This window comes from Peromyscus maniculatus, chromosome 11 (assembly GCF_049852395.1).
Source record: "Peromyscus maniculatus bairdii isolate BWxNUB_F1_BW_parent chromosome 11, HU_Pman_BW_mat_3.1, whole genome shotgun sequence".
NCBI classification, from domain to species: Eukaryota; Metazoa; Chordata; class Mammalia; order Rodentia; family Cricetidae; genus Peromyscus; species Peromyscus maniculatus.
In genome coordinates, this window is record NC_134862.1 from 16,496,079 (window position 1) to 16,524,037 (window position 27,959).

At 41.3% G+C, this 27,959-nt stretch overlaps 1 protein-coding gene across 1 annotated transcript in view; it reads left to right on the forward strand.

Moving 5' to 3' along the window:
* The window catches only part of LOC102912016 (contactin-associated protein like 5-1), a 922,425-nt gene that overhangs the window by 536,835 nt on the left and 357,631 nt on the right, over nucleotides 1-27,959 (forward strand). Inside the window, exon 11 of the mRNA XM_076547187.1 lies at nucleotides 27,777-27,883. Coding sequence (XP_076403302.1) covers nucleotides 27,777-27,883 — 107 coding nt within the window. The remainder of the gene's footprint in view (nucleotides 1-27,776; nucleotides 27,884-27,959) is intronic.

A 27,959-nucleotide genomic window follows, 5' to 3' on the forward strand; every position in this document is an offset into this window, starting at 1 on the left:
ACTTATTTATATACCAGGTTAATTTCCTTGTCCTGCAATAGAGGGGTGAACAAGGAGTGTCATTGATACTAGAGTATATACTCTAGCTTGCTTATGCTCTTGGATATGTGAGGTCTGATTTTACTAAAATAGAACATTCATTCATTCGTATGTAGTGTTTGGCCCATCTCAGCAGTCAGGTAGGTGCCTTGGTAATAGTTGAGAATGTAGTTGAACACTGAACACAGTCAATGATCTTTGTCTTCAGAAACTTCTGTTAAAGATGTTAAAGAATACAGATTATTATTATTATTTCTTCTTCCCTTTCTTCTTCTCTTCCTCCTTCTCCTACTTCCCCTCCTTCTTCTTTTCCTTTTCCTCCTCCTTTCTCTTCTTTTTGAGATGGATCTCACTTGTAACCCAGGATGGCCCAGATGTAATTCCCTTGTTGAGTTAGGTCTGGAATTGAATTCATAATAACCCTTCTACTTTAGCATAAGAATTTGTAGGGTTATAAGCATGAGACACTATGCCTGGTTAAGAAACAGAATCTGGCCAAATAATTATGGAAATAATCCCATGTTCTCAAATTGGACAGGCAACTTGATGTAGATGCAGAAGCATTAAAAGATAGTCTGAAATTAAGGCTGGTATATATTGTGTGACAGGGAATTTGGATATGGGTGTCCCTCTCATAAAACTCTGTAGAAATAGTTGTTCAGAACTCACCATTGATCACTATCAATGAACTTCTGAGAGAACATACAGCTCTGGCAGAGGGCTCTGTGCTGTGCTCTGCCTGGGTGTTTCTATTTGATGTGAGTCTGTGGGGTGTGAGTGCAGAGTTCTAGTCTCCTTCTTAGGAACTTTCTAATGGATATTTCAGCTAAAAGTAAATCCCCTTTGTGTCTTAATAATTGTCAACTTGCTAGAATCTAAAATCCTCAACAGACAAACCTTTGGCATGTCTCTAAGTGAATTTCTAGGTTGAGTTAATTACGATGGGAAGACCCATTCTGAATGTGAGTAGCACCATCCCATGGGCTGAGGTCAGGAACTGAATGAAAAGAAGACAGTGACTGGAGCACAAACATCCATCCATTTCTGCTTCCTGACTTCATGTACCACCTGTCTCATATACCTGCTGCCATGCCTTCCCCATCACTGTGCACTTCACCCTCAAACAGTGAGACAAAGTAAAGCCTCCCTTCTTTGAGCTGCTTCTGGCAGGCATTTGGTCACTTCATTGAGACAAATAACATTATACTATGTTTTCTCAAATTCTGAGTATATGTGGAGCTCCCATGTCTGTTTTAATACTCCCTACTTCCTTTTTTGCCTCCTCACCAAACCCTTCCCTGGCTACAATGCTTAAAGGGCTTGCCTTCTTGTAATTAGTTCCTACTATCACAAAGGTTACATCTACATTAACTAGACATGAAAGATAAGCCTGCCTGTGTGTTCAAAGTCAACACCAGAGTGGAGGCGGGGTATTGTAGCTGGCAATTTGGTGAGTCTCAAGTATCTAAAAATGACAGGAGGAATAAACCTTGTAAAGGTCGCTCCAATTAGCAGGCTTACTCATGCTAAGCTGAGACTCTGGAGTTTGTGTATGAATACTTGCATACTGGTGGAGTGAGGGTGGGAACCAATCGGCAGTGGTTTGAACATGTAACAAGGAGAATGGTACAAATTTCTGTTGTTTTCAGTGATGTTAAATAATTGCCCAACATCTACAGCATCTCAGAACCACAGGAAGTTAAACGTTGGGAAAGAGCAGCATATTGTCAGAGCTCAAGCAAGTCTGTGGTATAGTCTCTTCTAATCCACATTCAACACAAATAATAACACAAAAGAAGAGGCTTCAAGAACAAGATGCTCCCTGCATTCATATTTCCATGAATAGTGATAGAAAAGAACTCACTCAGCAAAATGCTTTTCAGTACAAACATGAATCCTGAGTTTGAGTCCCAGGACCCACTTAAAAAGCCAAGGTTGATCACATATGTGAGATCCCAGCTAAAGAGAGCCGGAGACTGGTGGATTCCTGAGGCTGATTCACAAAGCAGCTTACTTGAATTGCTGGATTTCGGGTAAAACTGAGAGACTCTGTCTCAAAAAATAAGATGGACAATATCCTGAGGAATGACAGCCAAGGTTGCCCTCCTGCCTCCACACACACATATGTACACTCATGCACATGCATATGTACATACAAACACACACACATTAGCATAGTTATTTCCCCAAACATAGTGAATTGGTAGTATGAAATCTCTAGATAATATTATCTTAAATTATGGGAACATGCTTTAGACATGGAAATAAAGTAGCAGAGGATGATTCTTTTCAACACAATTCATCCCTATACCATTCTCCCTCTTCCATAAATAACCATTCATTACTTTAATACAAATAGAGCTGATTTTAACGATGTGTGTGGCTGTCTATTTGTCATGTTTCCATATGTGAGTGGATGCACAGGTACATGTGTGTCCTGAAGGCCAGCTGCTCACACATGCTGTCTTCCCCAGTCATTCTCCACCTTGTTTTTTGAGACAGAGCCTCTCACTGAACCTGGAGGTCACCAGTTTGACTACCGTAGAATGCTTGCTTAGCTCGTGTGAGGCTCTTGGACCTATTCCCAGCACTGCCAGATGGAACTAAAGCTGCACACAAACCCTGCCTGCCCCTGAGCCCACACCCCAGTACTCCACACAGCTCTTTCCTTGTTTGATTAGATGTCTTTTACTTGAATGAATACTTGTATTTTCTGTTGCAGAAGAGAGATCTTGATGTCAAATGATACATTCTACTGATAGCAGGCGCTTTGCCGTGAGTCGTAACTTGAACAGTCCAGACTTTTAACAGTATTTGCTCTCAGTGATTGCGGATGAGCCACACATGAAGCTTACACAAGTAACCAGCATCCTTTGGTGTTGGCTACAAACAGTATTTACTCAAGATGAAGAATGGATTTGAAAACTGTCTACCTAAAACCCTTCAGACTGGGGAGGGATGAGAACCGGTTGGTAGAGATTTGCACAAGTGTAAGGGAAGAACACACATTACTGAGGTTGTATGTGCTAGTCAATAATTCCCCGGCATTTGCAGTGTGGCAGGATCACAGGAAGCCAAGTTTAAAGAGTGGCTCATTTTCACAGCTCGATCTAGATGCTGTGATGCACTTTCCTGAAATACACACTCAACACAATTAAATAATGACATGCCATCTAAGAGTTAGAATTCAGCCCTTCACCTCTTTCTCATCTTGAAAATTTCCCACATGGTTAGTGCCAGATATTGCTCTATTTGAAAAGCAAGAATGCCTCATAAAAGCACCACCGGTGCCAGCTGTCATCATTCACGTGGTGTTAAGTGCTCCTTCTGTAACCACTAGATAGCAAGAGTATTTTTGTTTAGCAAGGCAATCATAAAATTAGACAAGCAAGCCACAGCAGTGTAATCTATAAATAATACAGTGGAAGGAAGCATGCTTGCATGATATCCTTATTACAGTGTTGTGTTTTAAGAAAAAATGGGGCAGGTCTACCATGGAAGAGAAGTGTGGAGAGAAGTCAGTTCAAGAGACAGGAGAAACAGACACGCTGTCCGTGGGGATTGTTAAGGATACGAGTGCTCTCCCCGTAGTGAATGGGTAGAATGCCTGAGGAAGCCTTGCAGCTCCTCGAGGCATTGTTGGCAGATGTGATGTTGGCTCTGTTTGCCTGGTAGGAAGGGGAGAAGCTGTGCCACTGAAGGGTGCTGATAAGTTTGCATCCATGTCAGCCCCTGTCAGAAAGTGAAATTACAGAAAAATAAAGATTTCTCATGAACCCGGAAAGCAAGAATATAATCATACACAGTGTCAACTTTTACCTTTCCCCCAGCTTTATAAAAAGGGCCTGTCAGTGCCTTAAACATCACTCTGTTATTTATTTATTTATTTGTTTGTTTGTTAATTTTTTTATTGGCTATGTCAGACTTCACCATTTTCTGGTCTAAAAAGACGCTGCCAATTTCTGCCAAATGTGGTCTAGCATCTCTCTCTCTCTCTCTCTCTCTCTCTCTCTCTCTCTCTCTCTCTCTCTGTGTGTGTGTGTGTGTGTGTGTGTACACGTATATGTAGGCCCAATGTCAATGACAGGTTTCTTTCTCAGTTGCTCCTCTTATTCCTCTGTGACAAGGCCTCTTACTAAGATCACTTAGAGCTTTCTGGTTTGGCTACAGTGTCTGCCTAGCCAGCCCCAGGGATCCTCCTGTCTCTTCTTCAGTGCTAAGAATACAGATGCATGCCGCCATGGCCCACAGTTACGTGAGTTCTGTGGATCCAAACCCAGCTCCTCCTGGTTGCATGGCAAGCATGTAACTGACAGGTCCATATCCCTAGTCCCTAAAATGTCATTTAACAAGATGAAAAATAATGATTAAAGAATATAAGAGATGTGGGTTTTGCTTTTTTTTTTTTTTTTTTTTGGCTTTGAAGTTTTTCCTTATCTTCTTTCTGTATTTGAGTCTCAGTAGGGTCACTTAAATATAGTAAAGAAAAACAAATTCGATGCCAGAGCCTGCTCTCTACTAATTATCTGGCTCAAACCTTTGGAGCGCTATATTGGAGCATAAACACAAACTCTTCTCGTTTGACAAGGGAGCGAGCTGACACTGACAGGTGTTAAATGGCTTTCCCAAGTCACACTGAGAGCAAGCATTTTCATTAGACGTTTAACAGGCGCCCGAGAACCTTCGAAAATTTCAAAATGTTTCCCCTGGAAAGTTAAGCAACACACTGAGAGGGTCGTTGTGAATCCTCTGAGAGATACAGGATGTCATCTAAGCAAAGCTGCACTGTGCCTGGCACAGGGATGCTGCTGCCCATGGAAGGATGCATCACATGAAAAGGCTGATAAGCTGAGGCCTGAATAAAGAAAAGTGGATATCTGGATATAATTGGACATGAGGATCTAATCAAAGAACTTGCTCACAATGGGTGTTTGAAATAATGGCAGTCCATTCTCAGGTAAAAATATCAATAGGAAATAGTAGCAAAGGATCAGTTGTACACCTGTGTTCCTTACTCCTGGTGGTAAAGTGGATCAGAATATCTCCCCTGTTGTGATTTCAGTGCAAACTGTCCCCCACGGGCTCATATGTTTGAACACTGGGTCTTCACCTGTTTGGGAAAATTGTGTGATGTGTAGGAGGTAAAGACTAGGTGGAGGAAGTGGGTCACTGAGGGTGGGCCCTTGATGTTTGATAGCCAAGCCAAGTGTACTTCCTGTACACTTTCTGTTTCCTATGGTTGCAATGTGACCAGCGGGTCTCCTGTTTCTGCTGTCAGGTACTTCCTGCTGTGATGGATGGAATCCATCCCCTTGAACTGTAACCAACTAAACTTGTTACATTGCTGTGATCAGGTGTTTTCTCACAGCAACTTGGGAAGTAACTAATACAGAGCACATGTAATTGGTAGGGTTGCAATAAAATGTTTGCTTTAAAGAATCAAGTATTATGGGTATAGACTACACTACTCATTGGAATGTTTTATAACAAGGGAAGTGTTCCATGTTATGTTGAAATGGGTGCAGACATTAGTGATGATTATGAACTTAAACTATGATTATTGAAGCCAGAAACTGAATTTTTAAAATTGGTTTTTAATGAATTTAAATTCTGATTGACATCCAACTTAGAAACCCTGTAACTTTCCTTATTCTGAAGCCAGGAATAATTCAGAGCCTTTTCAATATTTTGCAAGTTCATAAAGACTAGAAAAACATAAAGATGAGGAAAACAAGCTGAGAATCCCGTATTCTACTCTAGTCTTGTGAGATTTGTGTGCACAGATCACCATCCTAGTGCCTGGTGATCCTGTAAATCCACTGAGGGTGAATTTAGGACTTAGGAGTTGTGAGTCTTCTTGGATGATGAGTTCCAAGATAAAGGCTATTTATATGGTTTCCATAAAAAGCTTGCTGACTTCAGATGGTGTGTGTGTGTGTGTGTGTGTGTGTGTGTGTGTGTAGTCCAGAGGTTGACATAACTCTTTCTGTATCACACTTACCTTAATTTTCAAGACAGGGTCTCTCACTGAATGTATAGTGATCTGAATTTTGTAGACTAGAAAGCCCCAGGGATTCACCTATCTCTGCCTTCTAGCTCTAGGATTATAAGTGACTGATGTCACACTTAGCTTATTTTTAGATGGACACTGGAGATCCTCTACCTTCTAGCTCTGGGATTCTAGGTGGCTAATGTGACACTCAGCTTATTTTTAGGAGGATATTGGAGATCCTCATGCTATATCATCTCCCAAGCCACTCACCTGGGTCTTTGTACAGGCATAAATGCAAATTTTTCATGCCAGATTTCAGGTAGTAACCTACCATATATTTTAATGCTACAATGAATTAATCTTAAAATTTGGTCCTGATTCTTTGGCTATTAGCTTCATATTCCAGAATGTTTAAAGATAATTAGGAAATCTTTTTAAGAGGTAGCATTTGGTACACCAGAATCATAGACATTCAGATTAAGTTAATCTGGAATGAAGCCTAGGTTTTCGTTGTGTTAAACACCCTAGGAGGGCTGTGGGCCTTTTAGAAACATGAAGTCAGCAGATTAAACACATTTTCAATTGGGCACATCATAACATTGGCTCAACCAAAATTTTTTTCTCTACAGGAGAGGAAGCCAGACATCCAGGTCTGCTTGATGTTGACCACAGTTTATAGATAATTGGTTTTTTTGTTCAAATAAGTTTGAGAAATGTCGAAGTAAGAAAGGCTAAATGAATTTCTTTGCTTTAGGATCTCTTTGTTTGTCTCTGTCTCTGTCTCTCTTCTCTCTCTCTCTCTCTCTCTCTCTCTGTGTGTGTGTGTGTGTGTGTGTGTGTGTGTGTGTGTGTGTGTGTGTGTTGTAAAGGTTTATTTTTCACATGCTTATATACTGTTAGAGGGGAAGTCATCAGAAGCAGTTTACAATTTGGCAAATACATCTGATTACAATAATGGTTAATATTGATTTTTTTTTAATATGGTAGCATCTAAATCATCTAGGAGACAAATATATGAGCATGTTTATGAAGGACTTTCTAGACTGAGTTAATTAAGGGAGGCCTGTCCGAGATATGTGCAGCACCTGTGCCTGGAGTGGGTCCTGGAGAGAATGAAACGGAGGAAGGATCTATCAGCAGCATCCTTCTCTCTGCCTTCTGACTATGGATGCTGTTATGACGGCCTGCCTCAACCTGTTGCTGCACCTCCCCTGCTATGATGGACTGTTCCCTCAAGCTGAGCCAAGACAAACACATCCTCCTTTAGCAGGATTTGTCAAGTGGTTTGTAACAGCCACAAGGGAAGTGACTAATACATGCATGAAGCATTTCTCTAGATGAAACTGTTTCTCGGCATGTTTCTCAAAAGGCTGCTCTGGGTGTCGTACATCATCATAAACAACAAGCATCCTTGGCTTTCACAGTGGGCACAAAGGCTGTACAGAAGGGAGATGGGGGCCTATAGACACTGGCATCCCCATTGCCCCTTCTGTGTAACAGAGGCTTCTGCTTTCTACTCTTTTCTCACACACGATTTTCCTCCCAGTGTTGCAGAACTTGTGCTTCTGAATTGTTCATTTGGAGACTCACAGTTGCCTACTTGACTTGTAAGATCTTTGGTCCCCAAGTGACTCAGTTCTGAGCCTCAGTTTTCTGTCATAGTGCTATTGTCTTAGGAGGTTGTTTATTGACCTGTTAGAATAATTTTTGTTACAGCCTTACTGCATCTACTTCACCGAGTGAGTGTGGGCTTGAACTCATGACAGACACAGTGGCTTTGTTGTACATATGAGAGAATGGGGCAAGAATAAAAGGAAGCTGAGTCTGTGTTCACTACCTCTAAAGACCCTGAGGTAACCGACACTCAGCTTTTTTTTTTTTTTTTTCTCATAATGGTGATGTAGAACTGGGTACAGAATCCAGCCAGTGTTTGGACTTCAGGGAAAAGGGTTTGGTGAGTAAGATAGGCAATGGGGGCATGTGCCACAGAGGAGACAGAAAGGGTGAGATACAAGTTAAGTTTCTTAGCCTCTGAAGGGAAAATTTTAAATCAAAATGAAAGGCAACTCCTGGCAGCTCACAATCATAACATGACATTCCATTGCAAATGAGTGAAAAACACAACTGATAAACAGTTAAGGACTGGCATTTCTGGTGTGGTCTATTAATGTTGATGCTAAAATGACAGAAGAATTTTCTTTGAAAGTAGGAAATTGTGCCTTCTTGTGTTGAAATAGGTGACTGTAGGATGTCTTTTAGAAGCATCTATAATTTGTGTGTGTGTGTGTGTGTGTGTGTGTGTGTGTGTGTGTGTGTGTGTGTGTATGGTGTATGTACATCATTTTCTCCTGCTGTAGAGAGTTGTTCACTTCATGTTTGAGTTCTGTAAGCCCATCTCTTACTTTTTCTAAAATGGTTTAAATTGGGGTTTTAAGAATTTCCTGCCAAGTTTTTTATTAACATGAGACTCATTGGGGCAAAATATTCAGACTTTTAAACACTGCAGTGTCTAAGCAAGTTTAAAAGCAAAAAATAAAATAACCATGTTAAGGAAGATCAATGTTGTTCTTCTCGTGTGTGTGTGTGTGTGTGTGTGTGTGTGTGTGTGTGTGTGTGTCATATTTATACAATGCCTGCCTAGCATGCGAAAGTCTGTCAAATCCTAAACCAGCCACCTTGTGTTTGCCATAATCTTCATGGATAACATCCACAGATTTTAGTTCAAATAATATTCAGAGTCCATTTTGGGGGCAGATAGCAAATTAGGAGCTGGTAGTGCTGTTAGCTGTCTCTCTCTGGAACCATTAACAGCAACTGTTACTGGAGTTATTAGAGTCAGAGCCCAAACTCTGATGACCAACTAGCAAGCTAGGTTTAGCCACTCATCCTCAGTAGGCCAATTAAACCAACAATTTATAATAAAAGCAGGAAAAGAAAACTTACTCAATTTGCCCACATTGGGAGGAAGAAGAGTGACCCTCCATTACCCAAGACTGTCTTTGGAATCCTTACATGAGGTTCAGGTTTAAATCAAAAGCAAGAAGTGTTCTTAGCTGACTAGTACTGCCAAGGTGTGGTTCTCTGGCATATCATAGCTCTGCTGCAGTCAAATCTTTCTACAGTAGACAAATTCCTCCTCTACTCACCACCTCAACCTTTCCTTCTCCCAGAAGGCAATTCTTATGGAAACTCCACTTTCTTTAGGTTCCTTGTTTTCAGATAGCCATACAGAGAATCACAATACCTGTAGAATATTTTCATTCCTGCCAGCACCGTGTTCTGTCTGTGTGGTTCAGGTCTCTGCCTTTCTTTCTCAACCCCTGAGGCCGATCTGCACTAAAGCAGAGGGGAGGGATCTGAGTTCTCTGCTCAGGTAGACAAGATGTAGATAGAAAGTAAATGAGCAAGACTGATGTGGGGCCTCTCTTAGCAGTCCATGTGGTTAGCAACAGAGAATAGAAATATGCCAAGGAGCTAACTAGGTTAGCCATGTGTGAAGCAGATCGCTCTCTTTTCTCCATAAGTTGTTAAAAGAAATAATTTTTTAAAGGAAAGAAAATAATTATAGTCCATGCCTGTGTTAGGAGATACTTAGAATTACAGATGCAGTAAATAATGTTGAATTCACACATTTTCACACTCTATAAGACTGTAATTCTCACAAGGATTTGGGTGTCACTTTTCTTTGAATTTTACAAATGATGACACTGACATTCAGAAAGGCTTAGATAATTTCCAATATTCATTGCACTGGGACTTGAACTGGTTGCTTCTCTGAGATCTGGGTTACAGGAAAGCCCTGTGTCACCACTGTGAATGATCCCAAGCTGTCCCTCCAGGGAACACACCAGGATGTCCCCAGCCAGCACCAGCCACATCACCACTGTATCACGTACTTTTCTCATCTTTGTGAGAAGATGCATATCAAAACCAGCTTAGGGAGGAAGCTTGTGATTTAAAGGCATATAGTCCATCCTGGTGGGAGACAGAATGTCGGCAAGATCAGGTGGCAACTGTTCACCTTGTAAACAGCCAGGAAGCAGAAAGTGAAAATGCAGGGAGGCTGGGCTAGAAACATTCAGCCTCATCCCTGGGACCCACTGCCTGCATGGAGACTCTACCTCCTAAGGGTTCCACAGCCTTTCTGAACATTCCCATCAGCTAGATGGTATTGTGTTCAAACACATTTACCCATGGAGAACATTGCACTTTGAATCCATAGTAGCCACACGGTTCCCATGCTCCACCACTGCACCCAGTGGTGTAGCCCCTTATCCTCAGGTTTCAAGCACCAGCTTAATTATTTATCATTTCACATGACCTTTGACATTAAATTAATAGAAAACCTAGAGTTGTTTAAGATTCCAAAAAAAAAAAAAATGAATTCGCCTCTGGTGTTCAATCTGTCCACCATTCCAGAGGATGATGTGGTAGTGACCACAGCTGTTGTAGCCATGAGGATGAGTTCAGAACACGCACACTTAGATTCCAAATTTTTGAGTTCTAGAAAAAAGAATCAGAGCAGGGTACTAGTGGGTAATTGTAGAAATAGAGACAGTTTCTTCAAAAAGAGGACTCCTTCAAATAAGGAATTGTGCAAGAATGTTGGGAAAGAAAGGATATTTGAAGCTCAATGGTCTAAACTAGGAGTACTCAGACTATTTTTGGCTCATTCTGTAGATCCCTCCTACCTCTTCCTGTGTTCATATGCTGATGTATTTCTTGTTCATGACTCTTTCCTTCTAGGTAGTCCTTGGTGGTGGTAGGTTTCCAATCTTTCTCTATCATTGTTTACTAACATACTAATATTTAAAAGTATTTTTTTGTTCATTGCATATGGCTCTGTGTATTGGTGTGTGTGTTTCTGTCTGTGTATTAGTGTGTGTGTGTCCATCTGTGTATTTGTGTGTGTGTCCATCTGTGTATTAGTGTGTGTGTCCATCTGTGTATTGGTGTGTGTGTGTCCATCTGTGTATTGGTGTGTGTGTTTCTGTCTGTGTATTAGTGTGTGTGTATCCATCTGTGTATTAGTGTGTGTGTCCATCTGTGTATTGGTGTGTGTGTGTCCATCTGTGTATTAGTGTGTGTGTTTCCGTCTGTGTATTGGTGTGTGTGTGTGTGTTTCTGTCTGTGTATTGGTGTGTGTGTGTCCATCTGTGTATTGGTGTGTGTGTGTCCATCTGTGTATTGGTGTGTGTGTGTGTCCATCTGTGTATTGGTGTGTGTGTGTCCATCTGTGTATTGGTGTGTATGTGTCCACTGCAGCTAGAGCTACAGGAGATGGTTGGCCTGGTGTGGGTGCTGGAATCTGAACTCAGTCCTCTGACAGAGCAGTACATGCTCTTAATGCTATAGCTTTCTCTCTAGCTCCTAATATGCTGATATTGATGCCTTTTTCTCTTTCCACATAGCCAGAAAAGCCAGCCAGGACAGTACTAGACACCACTAAAAAATAAAAACTTTTAAACTAACATACAAATAAATATAAAGTTAAAGGTATCTGCATAATAAAATCAACAAGGCACCTAATGAGTCTGGGTATACCCTGAATCTTCTAAGCTTCTTGCTTGAGTGGCCTTTGATATTTTTTATTATTACTACTTTTGAAGTATTAGGGGTTGAACCTAAAGCCCCACACATAAGAGCTAAGAGCTCTACCATGGAGCTATCTTGTTTCTCTATTTTTATTTTGAGACCATGTCTTACTACATTCCCTATGCAGTCCTTGAATGTGCAATCATTTTTACCTCAGCCTTCCGAGTAACTGAAATAGAGGCCTATATCAATGAGTCATTCAGATCTAAAAGGTTTTCATTAACTAAAACCACTTCATCCTGTCAAGGAACTATGTATAACAGATATGAGCAATGCCTGAAGATTAAATTAAACATTTCTAAACTTGGTTTATAAAATCGAGATCTCTGTGGGTGGGGTGAGACACAGATCGTTCACCTGCATTGTGTTTGACTGTCCTGTTTCAATTGCTGATTACTAAGTACATTGTGATTTCCACAGTTAAGTAGCTTTCTCCTGCTAGGAGTACCACCTGCCTTGCTTTCCAGCATATACTTTCCAGAGGACTGAGTTGGAAGCATCAGAGGCAGATCTGATTACATCTTTAAGTTAGACTCAGAACGGTGAGTGTTCCTTGTGCGTACATGACTTAGATTGTTGTCAGCCTTTCCATCCTGAATAACACGGCGTGGTCTGATTCCATGCTCACCCCTCCCCTTGTTCTTGCTTTATTCCTGTGCCGTGCAAAGGGCATGTGGCAGGACAGTGTTCTACGGCTAGGTTTACAGGGATGAGACTGGGGAATAGTTATGTGTTTACCTTGTCTAATTTTCCTGTGGAGTCCCAAGCAGAACTTGTGACTCATGATTTGTGAATGTGAAATTGTTCCACATTCAAAACATATGTGCCAGCAGGTCCCAGCAATCTCGAGTGAATAGAAAATTACTTGCAAGGCCTCCAGAGTTCCCCCAAACACAAAATGAACATATTGTATAAAACTGATACATCACACATCTAAAAATACAACATTTTAGTTGAAGTCTTATGAAATGACTAAAATATTACACAAGGACAGAAACAAGATAAAAGAGAATAAAAGGAAGTAATGACAATTTATATTTTCCCTGAATCAGGAACTGACCAGCTCTGAGGTCAGATGGAAATACAAGTGTAGAAAGCACCTTAGCTTGGGTTACATGCTGGAGCTATTGTCTTAGTTTTGTTCCCTTGTTACTGTGCTGAGACGCCCTGACAGAAGTAACTGAAAGGAGAAAAGGTTATTGTAACTCTAACTCACAGCTCCAGGTTCCAGCGCATTGTGGATCTGCAGTCCAGATAGCAGGAGGTTAAAGCAGCTAGATGCACCACACCCCTAGTCCAGAGCAGAGAGGACCACATTGACACGGTTCAGCTACCTTTCTCTACTCTTAGGTGACTTAGGGACCAAAGTGGAGGCATGGTGTTAGCTGGTTTCAGCCTAGGCTTTCCTCCATCAATTAACATAATCAAGGTGATTCTGCACAGAGTAACCTGAAAAAGACAATTTTCCATTGAAACTCTTCTCTGGTGATGGTAGGTTGTATGGACAAATAAAGCTGACTGACTGTCCATGATCAGGCTCTTCATTGTAAGCACATTTTGTAAACTTAAACATTGTCTCAAACACTAAAATTTTGCCTTTCATGTTTGTTGATGCTCTGAAGTTTATAAAGGAAATAATTCTGGTAATTTGAAGAATTCTATTGTCCATGCATTCCCCACAAAACTTGTTTAAGTTAGGTGTCTCATTGCTGTGCCAAACACCTGAAAAAGCAACGTAAGGTAGAGAGGGTTGAGAGGTTGATAGGAAAACCCTCTGCTGACTAGGAAGTTGTGGTAGCAGGACAATGAGGCCACTGATGGCATTGGGTCTACTCAAGAAGCTGAGAGAGAAGAATGCTGGTACTCAGCTCACTTTGTCCTTTTTATTCAGCCTAGGACCCAAGTCCACAGAGAATGCCACCCATAGTAAGTGACAATATAGGAATTTTGAAGCTTTTGCAGGAAACTGGAGGAATCACCACTTGCTGTTCTTCCAGGGAACCTGAGTTCCATTCCCAACATCCACTTCAGAGGATTCACAAATGCTCTTAACTTCAGCTTCAGTGGATCCAAAACATCACCCCCCTCCTTCAGCACACACACCTCACTCGCATGCACGCATGCATGTGCATACACACACACACATACACACGCACACACACTCATACACACATACACATGAATGAAAAATAAATCTTCAGAAACTTCTGTATTTTTGATGTTTAGCATATTTTTTAGGGACATCTACCTCTTCTCTTTGTTTCCATTTTCAGTCTCAGAGGTTATAGGGTGGCCCTGGATGTGTTGGGAATTCAACCTGAGAATGATGAGTCACTAGAGTTGCCCAAGGAGATTAGGACCTGACTTGTACTCTAAATATAGTTTGGTTTATGCTGAGATTCCTAGAAATTGTGGTTTGTAGCTGGGGAGGAAGAAATGCCTCAACCAAATGTTGTTAATTGTGTTGAAGTGCTTGATCCTCAGCTAGGGGAGACTTCATCTAGACTCTGAAGTGTGGAGCCCCTTTCCCTGCCACATCCACAAGAACTGCCCTGACTTTCTATCCTATCTTAAAAAGACATCCTGTCTTGTTATCCGTTTTGAATACTGTTGAGAATCATGCTGACCCTGAATGCTCTCTGCTTTGAAGAAGTGGCCTTGACAATGTCCTGGACAGTGTAAGATTATCAACTTCAAGTACTCAGTGGGAGGGGGGTGCAGCTCAGTGGTTATCAGCTTCCGCTGAAGGGCGCACATCCTGCCTTCCTCCCAGTCTTCCCCTTCAGGTCTAGCACTCCCATCCCCAGTGCCATTCTAGCACCGCTGATGAACTTGCTGGCCCCTTTGACCACCACTGCAGGCCCATTACCCGAGGATTTCCCCAGCAACAATCCACAGTGGGACTCTCTGCTGTGAGTCAGACCCCGGGAAATTTAGGAGACTGACTTCTGACTAGTTCTCTTTTTATTCACTTAATTCCTTAATGTCTGCATCTGCTGTAATTACAACACATTTCAATTATAGTGAAGACCCAACCGTGGGGGTAAAATGGGATTATGATAATTGGTAGACTGGAGAGGCACAGAAATGGGTTTCAAAAGCTTTTTGAAAAAGCTATCTGACCAAAACAAGATCAATGCAGTTGGCTGCTAATTAAAGAGAACAGACAAAGGAAGGCAACCTAGCTGATTTTAATGTATGAGCATCATTAAACAGCTTACATTAATCAGCTTGTCTTTTGAAGACTATTGAAATGTTTTGTTTTTGGTCTCTAAGGAAAGCATATAGAAATTGAAACTGACCTTCAGCTACATGTAGAAAGAATATGAGTTCTTAAAAGGGGAGACATAAAGTACACATACATACAGAATAATCAGCTTAGAGAGATGCTCACTGGTTAAGAACACTTGCCGATCTTGTAGGAGACCTGAGTTTGGCTTCCAGCACCCATGCTGGACAGCTCATAACTACCTGTTACTATGGCACCAGAGGTTCCAATGCCCTCTTCTAGCCATCTCAGGCATCCACACTTACATGTGCATGCTCACAGACACACATGAATAAATCGTGTACAACATCAGTCATCTGAACTTTTGGAAATGGAGAGGCCTATCTACAGTGGCCATGCCCATCTAGACTCTTACGAGAACTGAACAAGCTGGAGGGCGGGGCAGTGTAACAGTAAGAAGGTATTTCCTTATGTTTCTTTAGAAATACAGTGAGTGTTCTTAATTGTGATTTACTCTTTAACAAATAGCTTTCTTTAGATGGGTTCAGATTGAGGGTTTTAGAGGAGTGGGCTACTATTAATATCACATCTGTATGAATTGCCACTCTTTAGGGCAGATACCCAGGCATACATTTAACAGCTGTGCTGATTTCTTTAGACAGGGAACATTTTATGTTAATGTTTACAAGTGACTTTTAAAATTTCCCCAGATCAATAGAGGACTATAGTGAATGGAGGTCATTAGGAGTGTATTACCAGATGGGCTTCATTCCAGAGGAGCACCGGCATTACCTATTCAATTTTACTTCGAGAGTCAGAGAAGGAAGCAGAGTGGACACAAATGCCTGCTCCACTCTAGGTGAAAATGAGGACTCACTAGGCCTTGGGGACTTGTATAAAGGGAGCCTCCACCGGACAGTCTATGGTTGCCATGGGAACTGAACCCTGGCAATCACCCCAGATTTTACCTGGCATGTCCACTGAAATGCTGGCTGTCATGCAGTTTCAATGCCCTCCTGTTCAGGCAATATGCCACCTCCCTGAATCTTTGGTCCAGTTGGTTCCATCTCCAGGCTGAGACCATTTCCTGCATGGATGTGTTTCTCTTTACTATTGTCTGATAACAAAATTAAAAAAAAAAAAAGCTATGTACAATGCTGGAAAGATTGCAGTGTGTAAAGCTCTTGCCACACAAGGATGAGGACCCCATGTAAATGCTAGCTGGGTATGACAGACGACACAGTACCAGCACGTAAGAAGCAGAGGCAGGGTATCCATGACAGAAGATGCCTAGCTAGACTATCCAAATCAGCCAGCTCTGGGCTCAACCAAGAGACCCTGACTCAGAAACAGAAGTTGTAATTGATGAGAGGAAACACCAGAGGACAACCTCTAGCCTTCACACGCATGCACACGTACACACTCCTGCACTCAAGCACACAGACCACACATGCACATACATCTACCCACACACATGCAAAAAGCCATATACACAAATACACACACCACATCCATATAAAGAGGGGCCCCCAGCTGGATCAGGCCCTCTGAATAGGTGTGACAGTTGATTGGCTTGATCAGTTTGGGAGGCAACTAGGCAGTGGGACCCAGCCCTGTGCTCATTGCATGAGTTGGCTGTTTGAAACCTGGAGCTTATGCAGGGACACTTGGCTCAGTCTGGGAGGAAGGGACTGGATCTGCATGGACTGATTCTACCAGGTTGATCGCAGTCCTTGGGGGAGGATTTGCCAAGGAGGAGGTGGGAATGGGGGGTGGGCTGTGGGTAAGGGGAGGGAGTGGGAGGGGGGAGAATAGGGGAACTTGTGGCTGATATGTAGAACTGAATGGTATTGTAAAATAAAATAAATAAAATTAAAAAAATAAAGATACGTATACACAAACAAAATGCAGTTGCACTGTGTAAAGATGTTTCAGCCAATGACTTTCTACATATACAAGGCTGGTCTGTCAGTATTCTATCACTTGTGACCTTGTAGTCATCTTGACTTATGGAAGTACATTCTACGATACTTATTCCTTGGTCCAAGGATGTACTCCCTTCAGAGTTCCTGTTGTGAGGCAAAACATGACTTCCAGACCAAACGTAAAATACCATGAGTGGTGCAGACTTTTTAAGGGTTAGGCTAGTCTTTAGGGCTGGGAAAATAGCACCGTGCTTGCCTAGCATGCTGAGGTCCTAGGTTCAATTATCAATAGCACAATAATATATCAAAACCCTGCTTCTGCTCTCACACTTAGCCACCATTAATACATAAAAATTTGGTTTCCATCAGCTCTTATTCTTTCTTTCTAAATAACAACAGGGATCACAATAGCACAACTACACATTTACTTTGCATGTTATAAGTGTAACACATACACGTGAGTGTGTGGACGCCTGTGTCTTTCTCTATTACTCTCTGCCTTATTGCTTTGAGACAGGGTCTCTGACTAAACCAGCAGCTGGATGTTTAGGCTAAGCTGTCAGGCTAAGCTGATATAAATCAACTTGTCTCTGCCCCCCCCACCCCAGCCCTGTGCCCCACCCTAGTGTTGGAGTTGCAGGCAAGCTCAGGCTTGCTTGTTTTTTTACACGGTTCTAGTGAACTCGGGCCTTTGCAAGTGGTCTTGCCTACTGAGCCATCTCCATTTAGGGTGTTTCACTGACTAGCACGATGCGCACTGAGCTATCTCCTCCGTCCCACACAGTGTGTTTCACTTACAGGCATGTGGTCCATGGGGAGATGCCCCCATCCTCACAGTCAGACAAAACTCTCCATTTTAGTTGCTTCAGCATTCCAGTGTGGGTGTCCTGCCATTTCTCCATCCAAAAATTGAAGATTATACCCCCATGTTAGCTTTTAGTTAGGTTTTTACATTTTCAAGTTGTTATCCTTGTTAATAATTGTGTAGATGGTTTTGTACATATACATAAATATCTCTGAACCATTATTTCAAGATGAGGACTTGGAGGACAAGGCAGGCACACCATCTATGCTATGGCAGCTCACCCAGATGTTAAAAGAAGCAGAGGTAGAGGAAGTGGGAAAAGACTTCAGGGATTCTGGATATACCAAGGAATTTCTCCTGAGATTTCACAGTTTAGATGAGAGGTGTACCCCAAATGGCTGTTGTATTGGTGAGTTAATCTTCTGTGAGAGGCCTTAGGAGATAAAGTTTAGCTGGAGGATAAGAGATCACTAGAGGTGTGTCCTTGCAATTGGCTCTTGTCTCCACCTGCCACTCTTCTTGGCCGCCCTGATATGAGCTTCTCTGCTCACCCTCTCACCATGATGGACAGAAACAGAAACAAATATACATTTTCCTCCTTTAACTGCTTATCTGGAGTATTTTGTCACAGTGAGAAGAGCTAACACTTGGGTCCTGGGTAATGGTTGTGCAGAAACAGTGTGAAGGGCAGAGTTATTCCTGGTCGTTAAGGTGAGAACAAGATTCAGGACCAGAAACAGAAGCCAGCATGGGTGCTATTGTGGAAGGTCTAGAGGCATAAAGGTCTGGGGGCTTTTATGTGCAGAACACGTGGTTAGTAAGCTTCCTTTCTCATTTTAAAAGGGATATTAAGACCAGTGCTGTAGTACATGCTTTTAGTCCCAGCAGAAGGGAGGCAGAGGCAGATGGGTTTCTGTAAGCTCAAATTTAACTCTGTCTATATAGCAAGTTCCAGGTCAGTCAGAGCTCCATAGTGAGACTGGGTTCAATTTGATGTGGTATGTATTTTTCTGTGTCCCAGAATTACATGGATCTATGCAGAAGGTCATGATAGCAGAGAAAGAGAGAAAAGAAAATGGTGGATTAATATGAAATCTAAAAGAAGACTCTTTAGTAGTTACTCAAAAAGAATGAATGAATGAATCTTTGTGATTAGTATATAAGCCCTAAAACAAGAGAATAGTCATTACAAATTACAGATCAAGAAGATGTGAACACCATGGGTTACAGAAGATCAGCTAATGCAAGGGGGAGGAGAGAGAGAGAGGGGGAGAGAGAGAGAGAGAGAGAGAGAGAGAGAGAGAGAGAGAGAGAGAGAGAGAGAGAGAGAGAGAGAGAGCGAGATCAGTCTAGGGAAAAACAGAGAATTATTTCCTTTAGCCACAGTTGGCTGAGGGATTGGTTTATATCCCTAGTGACCAGAAGTGTTTACAAGATGACTTGATATCTGAAAATAAAATAGAGACAGTCTTCTTTATAGAAAAAAAGGAGATGTTGAGGGCTGACTCAGTTGGAAATGTGCTTGCCTTGTAAGTACAGAGCCCTGAATTTAATACCCAGAATCCATGTGCAAACCAACAGGTTAGATGCCTTGTACTTGTGATCCTAGCTCTGGGGAGACAGCTAGACTGATCACTGAGACTCACTGGCTGGCCAGCCCAGCTGTTTGTCAAGCTCCAGGCCAGGGAGAAAATTTTAAAAAATTAAAGTAAATAACTATAAACTATCAACAAGTAAACCAAAACAAGCATGATGGATGGCATCTGTGATTCTTTTCAATCCTTCACACACATTCACACATGTGCACACACACCTCCCCCATACTCACCTATGTGCACAAACACCCACCAACATACAAAGTTAAGTTGAATTTCTTAAAAGCAAGGAATTCAAAACCCCATTTTTAAAAGATTCAAATTGTGTACATATAAACACACAGATGAATATATTCCTAAGTCTAATAGGTTCCCTTAATCAGGTCTAAAGGAATTTTAAAAGGTTTAATATCTAACTCACTTTAAGTACATACCTCTGGATATTTCAAAAACACATTTAAACTATGTTCTGTTTATTTTCTGAATACATTAATTTATTATATTAATGTTACATTATATATATATGTAAATAAAACTTAAAATCCAGAAAATAATTATTTAACTTCAGTGAATATCATTCTGTCTTAGGAAGATTATAGTTTAAGATCTAAGTCAATTTTTTCATACATATTAAATTGAAAATTAGAAGAATCAAAATAAGGGCATATTGTCATAAATTATAATTGGAAAATGATTATATAAATGTTTTTAAAGTGTGATTACTATCTTGATATAAGAGAAAGGTCATATTTCTTATTTTAGAAATGTGGCATGTCTAGGAAGAAAATATGTCAAATTCCTTGTTACACATGAAATATAAAATATGAAAATTGAAAAAATTAGTGATGGTTATTAAGTTATTAATTTGGTAGCAGTTTAAGATGCTAATTAAGGCTCCTCCTGACATTAACAGCTGATGTTGAGTCATAATTCTATAAATTTATGCTTGTTTTTAAAATTCAGTAATTCTAATTGATTTCCATAGTGATGCAGATTATATCACAAGAAACTCCTGGCCTAGAGAGACTCACTTGGGACTTTATTTCTTTCAGTACCATACTTTTCTTCACCCCCAAATATTGATACTTTGTCTGATTACTTGAACTTTGATACTAAGTTTAGAAATTTCCTGAATGAAACAGTTGCATGCAGGAGGAACATGTTTAACATGTTGAGTGATGGAATCTTGGGCATCTGCTACTTATGTTGGATCATCAGTCAAGGCCTCACACTGTCCATAGTGGGTCACTTAAAAGACCTCCAGAGAGCACAGAGACATGCTGAACAGATCTTGATCTGCTTAGAGGACATTGGGAGCTAGTAGCCTATCTTTTAGTAGAACTCCAGTAGTTTTCTTTATTGCTGAATATAAAGAACTCTCATGTGGCTCTTAACCTACCCATAACAACATTGTGTATAGTTTCAACACTGATAACTTTGGGTTTAACAGCTTCTTTACATGACCTGCAATCACTTGTACAGTTCTTCAGAAAGTACACAGTCTAATTGGTATTGTTTTTAAATATTAGTGTTAAGGACAGTGAATAAACTACAGTAACTCAGATAAAACACGTAGAAGAAGTCTGCCACCTGCAAAGTAGAAAGTTGAGGAATATGGAAGGGGTTGCCTTTTGGTCACTGTAGCTTAAGGATTTCACAAATTGGTAATGAAGAACAAGTGAAAATATAATTGTAATCTTCCTTTCCCATTTAAGGGAATCTATAGAATTAACTGTGTGTATTAACATTTTTATATAATATGTAAGTGTATATAGTTTATTATATATACATATAGAATTTTATTAGTTCCCATTAAGCCATTTCTATATTGTTAAAGACTCCTTTGTACCAATATTTATTTTGGGTGTGTGTGTTCATGTACATGTGTGCATATATGTATGTGTACTGTGTGTACATGTGTGTGTGTGTGTGAGTGTGTGTATGTATGTGTGTATTCATCTGTGTGAGGAGGCCAGAGAGCAAACATTGAGTGCCATTTCATTTTTTTTTTTTTTGAGATAGTGCCTGTAATTGGGACCTGGGGCTGGAAGAATAAGCAAGGATGGCTGTCCTGCAATCCTCAGTGATATGCCTGCCTCTACCTTCCCATGACTGAGATTACCAGTGTGTGCCAAGATGCCCATAATATTTTACTGTTTAGGTAGGTTTGGAGGGTTACTGAGTTCATGTCCTGAGGTTTACATGACAGTTTCCTGTTGTGGAATATTAGCTTAAGGTATGTTACATTTGTTTATGCTTTTGAACATTTGTTTGATGATACAAAGACATATTTCATTCTTTTGTATTGCATTTGTTTAACTCTGTAAAGCTGTGTTACTTTGCCTAAAATACATGATTGGTCTAATAAAGAGCTAGACATCCAATTCCAGGCAGGAGGACCTGAGTTAGATCCCCTTGCAAGCATGAGGACATGAGTTTGATCATAAATTAAGCCAGAGGTGATGGTACACACTTACAATCCCAGCATTTGGGAGGTGGAGAAAGGTAGATATCTGGAACTACAGGCTAGACAACCTGGCCATTTGATGAGTTCTAAGCCAATGAAAGACCTTGTCTCAAAATCAAAACAACACAACAACAACAAAATAGAAAAACAAAACCCCAAACCGTTTAACCAACCAAAGTAATGAACAAAAATGAACAAACCACACACACACACACACACACACATACACACACTCACACATACACGCACACACATACACAATGGGGGGCAGAGGGAGAAAAAATAGAGAAACAAAAGCAGATGAACAGCACCTATGGAACATCAGCAGTCAAGGTTATCATTTGATTTGCTCTCTACATGCCTGAGTTCACATTCACATGCACCCATTCATATGTATTTTCACAGAAAGAAAAAAGAAGAGGGAGAGGGGGGGGAGGAGAGAGGACAGGGGAAGAGAGAAAAGAAAGAACAAAAAAGGAAATAAAAGGAAGAGCAGGAACTGGAGAGATTGCTCAGCAGTTAAGAGTTCATATTGCTTTTTCCAGCAGTATGAAACAGCACACAACTCCCTGAAACTAAGATGCCAAGGGATGCAACACCCTATTCTTGCTTCCTTCACAGGCTACTACACTCATGTACACTTACCCAATCTCTCTCTCTCAACACACACACACACACACACACACACACACACACACACACACACACACATACACATTCACAATGAAAGGTAAAAATAAGCCATAAAGTAGCAAATTATTAAACCCACAAAAAAAGTTTTAGAAGACAAAACTGGGACAGTGAAAGAGGGTTGGAAGTACTCAGTGGCAACACGTTAGAATTTGAAATAGCATGATGGTAGAGTCCTCATGGAGAAGGTGACATATGGGCAGACATGAGAAGATCAGGAGTGGGCCCAAGTATCTAGAAGAGTTTCCTGTGCAGGAGCCATAGTGTCAAGTCTGACAACGGAGCATCCCTAATATGCTTTAGGGAAACCAGGATGACAACAGGGTCGGAGAACACATAGAAAAGAGAGAACAGACGAGGTGTGTTTAAAGAGTTAAGTGGGTGCAGTGTAGGTCAGTAGAAACCGGTTGACTTTTTCAGCTTATTCTAGCAGAAGAAAACAGATTCACTGAAGACAATAGGAATGCATTGTTTTTCAAGTCAGTGAAGCATCTTCTCTGCTTTTGAGTGGTGAGTGAGCAGAGAAGTCAAGGGTGTAAGCTGTCTGATAACCGCAGCTGTTCCTCTGAGAGATCCTGGTGAATCACTCAGCATAGCATCAGGGAAGCCAGGGAAAGTGGTCAGATCCAGGCAGACTCCAGAGATATAGGCAGCAGGATTTGTTCACATCACCAAAGATTTGAGGTAAGGATGCTGCAACTCTCAAAAAGTGTTGTGATTAGTTTTCTTTTGTTGTGGAAAAACACAGTAACAGAAGGCAACCTGGGGAGGAAAGGGTTTTGTTTGCTTGTTTGTTTGTTTACAGGTCACAGTTTATCATTGAAGGAAGCCAAGGCAGAAACTCAAGCAGGGCAGGAACGGGGAGGCAGGAATGGTAGAAAAAGCAGAGACCACAGTGGAATGTCACTTATTGACTTGCTTTCCATGGATTTCTATACCTGTTTTTTCTTTTTGTTATCCAGGACCACTTTCCTAGATGTAAAACAACCAAAGTGTACTGATCCCTTCCACATCAATCATTTACCAAGAAAATACCCTACTGACTTACTTACAAGACAATCAGATTGGGGCATTTTCTCAATTGAAGTTCCCTCTTCCCAAATGACCCTAGCTTGTACTAAGTTGATAGGAAACTGGTGAGTATTACAGGTGACAGGGAAAATTCTGGAGGGACCCCAGAAGCAGAGGCCAGCAACAGATGTGTAAGTCAGGGGTAGATGCACAAAGGTTGAAGGGTCTTCTGTGGTGTGTCCATTAGGAAGCTGAACTATCAGTCTACAGTTCAAGGGGAAACACAGCAATAAGACATAAGCTTGAACTTTGCTGATATGTAGTGTCACCCATGAGTTTTGATCTATTACATGGCAATATGGTTATTAAAAGAAAGCACAAAATTATATTTCTTCTGTAAACCTTGCCAAATTACAAATAAACTAGCAAGCTGCATTTTCCTGAACTGTCTTAAATCCTTTTGTATTCATAATACTTTCACCCAGACTAACCTTCTGCTTGGCCCTGTCAAAGACAAGCTGCTGCATATGGAGAGCTCCCCTGATCTTTCCCTGATCCCTATGCTGCTGATAGGCCAGTGAGTACCAGGAGGCTGCTATTCTCTACCTCCCTAGACATAACCTTATAGACACGTGTGGCTGTGTCTTGCTTTTGGGACTCAATGTCAGGTCCTCATCCCTGCACAGCTAGAGACAGAGCCATCTCCCTGGCCCCAGAAAAAAAAAATTGAATTGGGAGTATGATTTTCTTTTTTGGGTTACTGTATCTTTCTTTTTATCATTTTTGATTTTTCTTCCCCTTCCATATGTAAGGTTTTCTTTTAATTCTCCACATCATCTCCTTAACCTCTTATGCACTCTGATCTTACAAAGAGACAAGACATTTCACAGTATATCTGCCATGCCCTTCAAGTCAGACACCCACTGTTAGCTTGTCTGGGCTCTTGGAAAGTCAAGAAAGTTGATATAATTATAATGAAACAATGCACTGAGAAACCACATCTGTCCAGAATTTTTACAACAGTGTGTGTGTGTGTGTGTGTGTGTGTGTGTGTGTGTGTGTGTGTGTGTGTTGGGGAAGGGGCAGTTTTGCCTGATGTGTCTGGGTTCACTTTTTGCAGGTGAGTGCGCATGTGGAGGTCAGAGGTTGGCATAGGCTATCTGCCATCATTGACTTCTACCTTGTATCCAGAGGCAGAGCTTGCCACTCAACACCACCATGAATGGACTTTATTTTCTAGCTAGTCAGCTTGCCCTGGGGATCCCCTGTTTGTACCTCCTGGGTGTAAAGATCACAGGTGGGCTGTCTTGTCTGGACTGTCACATGGGTGCCAGGGACTCGAACTCTGATCTGATACTTCTTTTGCCAGTACTTTACTCACTGAACTGCCTCCTCAGCTCCCCATCATGACAATTTTTACTAATAGCCTCATGCCTGAGACTACCAGTATCCACACATGCTCTTTATTCCCTTTTTTAGCTCTAGGACATTCTCTTTATGTGTTCAGTTCTAAAACAATCCGTTTGTGCCAAGAAGAGGGAAGAAAGGAAGCAAAACAACAGGTAAAATGAACTGATGAAAGAATTGCAAATCTGCCGGGCAGTGGTGGCGCACGCCTCTAATCCCAGCACTCGGGAGGCAGAGGCAGGCGGATCTTTGTGAGTTCGAGGCCAGCCTGGGCTACCAAGTGAGTTCCAGGAAAGGCGCAAAGCTACACAGAGAAACCCTGTCTCGAAAAACCAAAAAAAAAAAAAAAAAAAAATTGCAAATCTTCTGAAACAGCCTTCTTAAATGAGCTAATTGGGCTTAGAAATCTGATATCAAGTGTCTGTGTTGAGATGACCTTTTCTAATCTTTGTGCACTGGTCCCCAATGCACCTTGCTCTAAGGCAACTCTGCATGTTCTCACTCATTTTGTTCCTTATTCTCGGAATATTAGATTTTTCTATTTCCCAAATATGTTTTTTCCCTTCCAGAAATACATCATTGACTCTTTCAGGGACCACAGAAAAATGACTTTGTAGCCTTTAATGCAAGGTCTGTGGGAAGCTTATTAAAGATGTGCTGAAAGAGGCCAGTATTTCTGACAACTTGCCCCTAGCCCTCTTCCTCCATATCCAACTTGGACTTGAGAATATAGCACTGAAAATGTAATGTGTATACTGTAGGAAAAATACGGCCTTGTTTTTTTTTTATAATGATAGAAATCTATAGTTTATGTGTGTGTACCTACTTGTATGTTTTTTGTGTTGATCTTGTACAGATGCACTTGTGCGTACCTGTGCATGTGGAGGCCCGCAGACACCCTTGGGTGTTCTTCCTTAGGCAAACTCACCTTGCTATTGAAACAGGATATCTCACCAGTCTAAACTCACCAAACAGGCTAGACTAGACAGCCAGTGAGTACACGGGATTTGACTGCCTGTGCCTCCAAGGCAGTGGCATTACAAGCATCCACCGTCACATATATGGATACTGGCTTATTGAGCTCAGGTCCGCATGTTTGTAAGGCAAAGACTTTACTGATTAAGCGATTTATTTCTTCTATAACCTTGGAGAGTTTCCTAGAGAAAGTTAAGATCCTGTTAGTTCAAAGTAACAGAATCTCAACTCCAACCAATCTGAGTGAAATGAATATTTTCCTGGAGAACTCTTGATATATCTCACAAAATGCAACATACTTTACAGCAGTTCTCAGAAGGTATGGGAGTGAAAGCAGGTCCTGGGGACAAGAGAAACCAAATGAGCAAATGTCATCAGGACTCCCTCCATCTCTTGTTGTGCTGTGTACTGCAGGTCACCAGATCTTTATCCATGTATCTTTTACATTCTTTATATGCATGAAGTTATGATCATAACAGATGTTGGGATCTTGTGTTCCATAGTATAAACCACCAAAATCAGGTTATTTGCAATTTTTTTGGCATCATAACTAAAAGAGCCGGGTGGTGCATGCTTTTATTCCCCACACTCAGGAGGCAGAGCCAGGCAGATCTCTGTGTGTTGGAAGCCAGCCTGGGCTACAGAGCAAGCTCCAGGACAGGCAACAAAACTACACAGGGAAAGCATGTCTCAAAAACCAAAAATCAATCAATCAATCAATAAATAAAAGAAATCATAGAAAAGATATTGCTTATCTTTCTGTTGTTAAAGCAATAAATGCATTGTTGAGGCAGCAGAAAAGTCATGTGGTAAAGGTGCTTGCTGTCAAGGCTGACATCTTGAGTTCAATTCTAGAGACCCACATGGTGGAAGGAGAGAACTGACTCCCTCAAGTTGTCCTCTGACCTCTATACATCCTCCATGGCATGTGCCCCTTGCCACCACATTTACACACACTAAATAAGTAAATAAATAAACAAATGTAAAAAGAATTTTTAAAACTAAAACCTTTGTTGGCTGCCTGGAACTGGGCCTCTTTGAATCTGCATGGGGGCAGGTAAGATAGAGTGAGCAGGCATGAACTACGCAGCCACATGGAAGCCTTGGGAAGGTGAGCTCAGGGTAAGAGATGTTCAGAAGTTGGGTTGGAGAGTTGCCTCAGCAGTTCAAATACTTGCTGTTCTTGCAGAGGACATTGGTTCAGTTCCCAACATTCACATGGTGGCACACAACCATCTGTAACTTCACTTACATGGTATCCAATACCCTTTTCAGGCCTCGTTCAGCATCAGGAACACATGCATGTAGTACACATTCAAACATGTAGAAAAGCACTCCTACCATAACATGAGAAAAAATAAAAATAAACAAAAAGGAGATGCTCGGAAGCAAGGTAATGGCAGGATATAAAAGATGAGAGGAGTGCCGGCCAAGGGTGTTCAAAACAGTGCTGTCCCCACACTTTTTAAGAGGGGTGAGTGGGGGTGCGTGGGAGGTTGGGAGGTGATGTGTCTTACTCAGATTTTTTTGTAAGGACACTATATTGGTTTGTCTTAACTAGTAAATGTCTTCCGGTTGACTTTGGCACTTTCTGAAAAGGTAGAATTTTCTTGCATGTTAATTAGGGGAGGCATTAATCTTTAAACTATGTTCTGTGTCTGTAGGTTGAGGTAGCTTCCTGGCTATCCCCAGAAAGAAGCACAGACAGTCATCCCGAGGACTGTTACATTTTTTTCCCTTTCCTTTCCGCCATACTATCACATGTAAAGGAATAAGCCTTCCACACTGTGTGCCGCAATAAACAAAGCATTCTACAGAGTGCTTCACTTCTGTTTAACTCTCTGCAATAGTGCTGAAGCTCTAACTAAAGGCAAAATTCAGCTCTGAGATCCCCACTTCCCAGAAATGCAGGCGGATCCTTATGGCTATGGTATCATTTAATTCTGACAGTTACAAGATTTTAGCAGATCTGTTTCCCACTGCAGCTCTCAAAGTTTTTGCTTGCCTCTGTGTTTATCTTGTTTATTACGCATTATCTCCCATTAGGTGTTTGCCAAACTACTGTGAACATGGAGGACACTGTGCCCAATCCTGGACTACCTTCGACTGCAACTGTAGTGAAACTGGTTACACAGGCGCCACCTGTCATGACTGTGAGTACACACCGTACACCCACAGTGTGTGGGCACAGCTCAAGGAATGAAGTGTGGGGACCCCAACCATTCAACA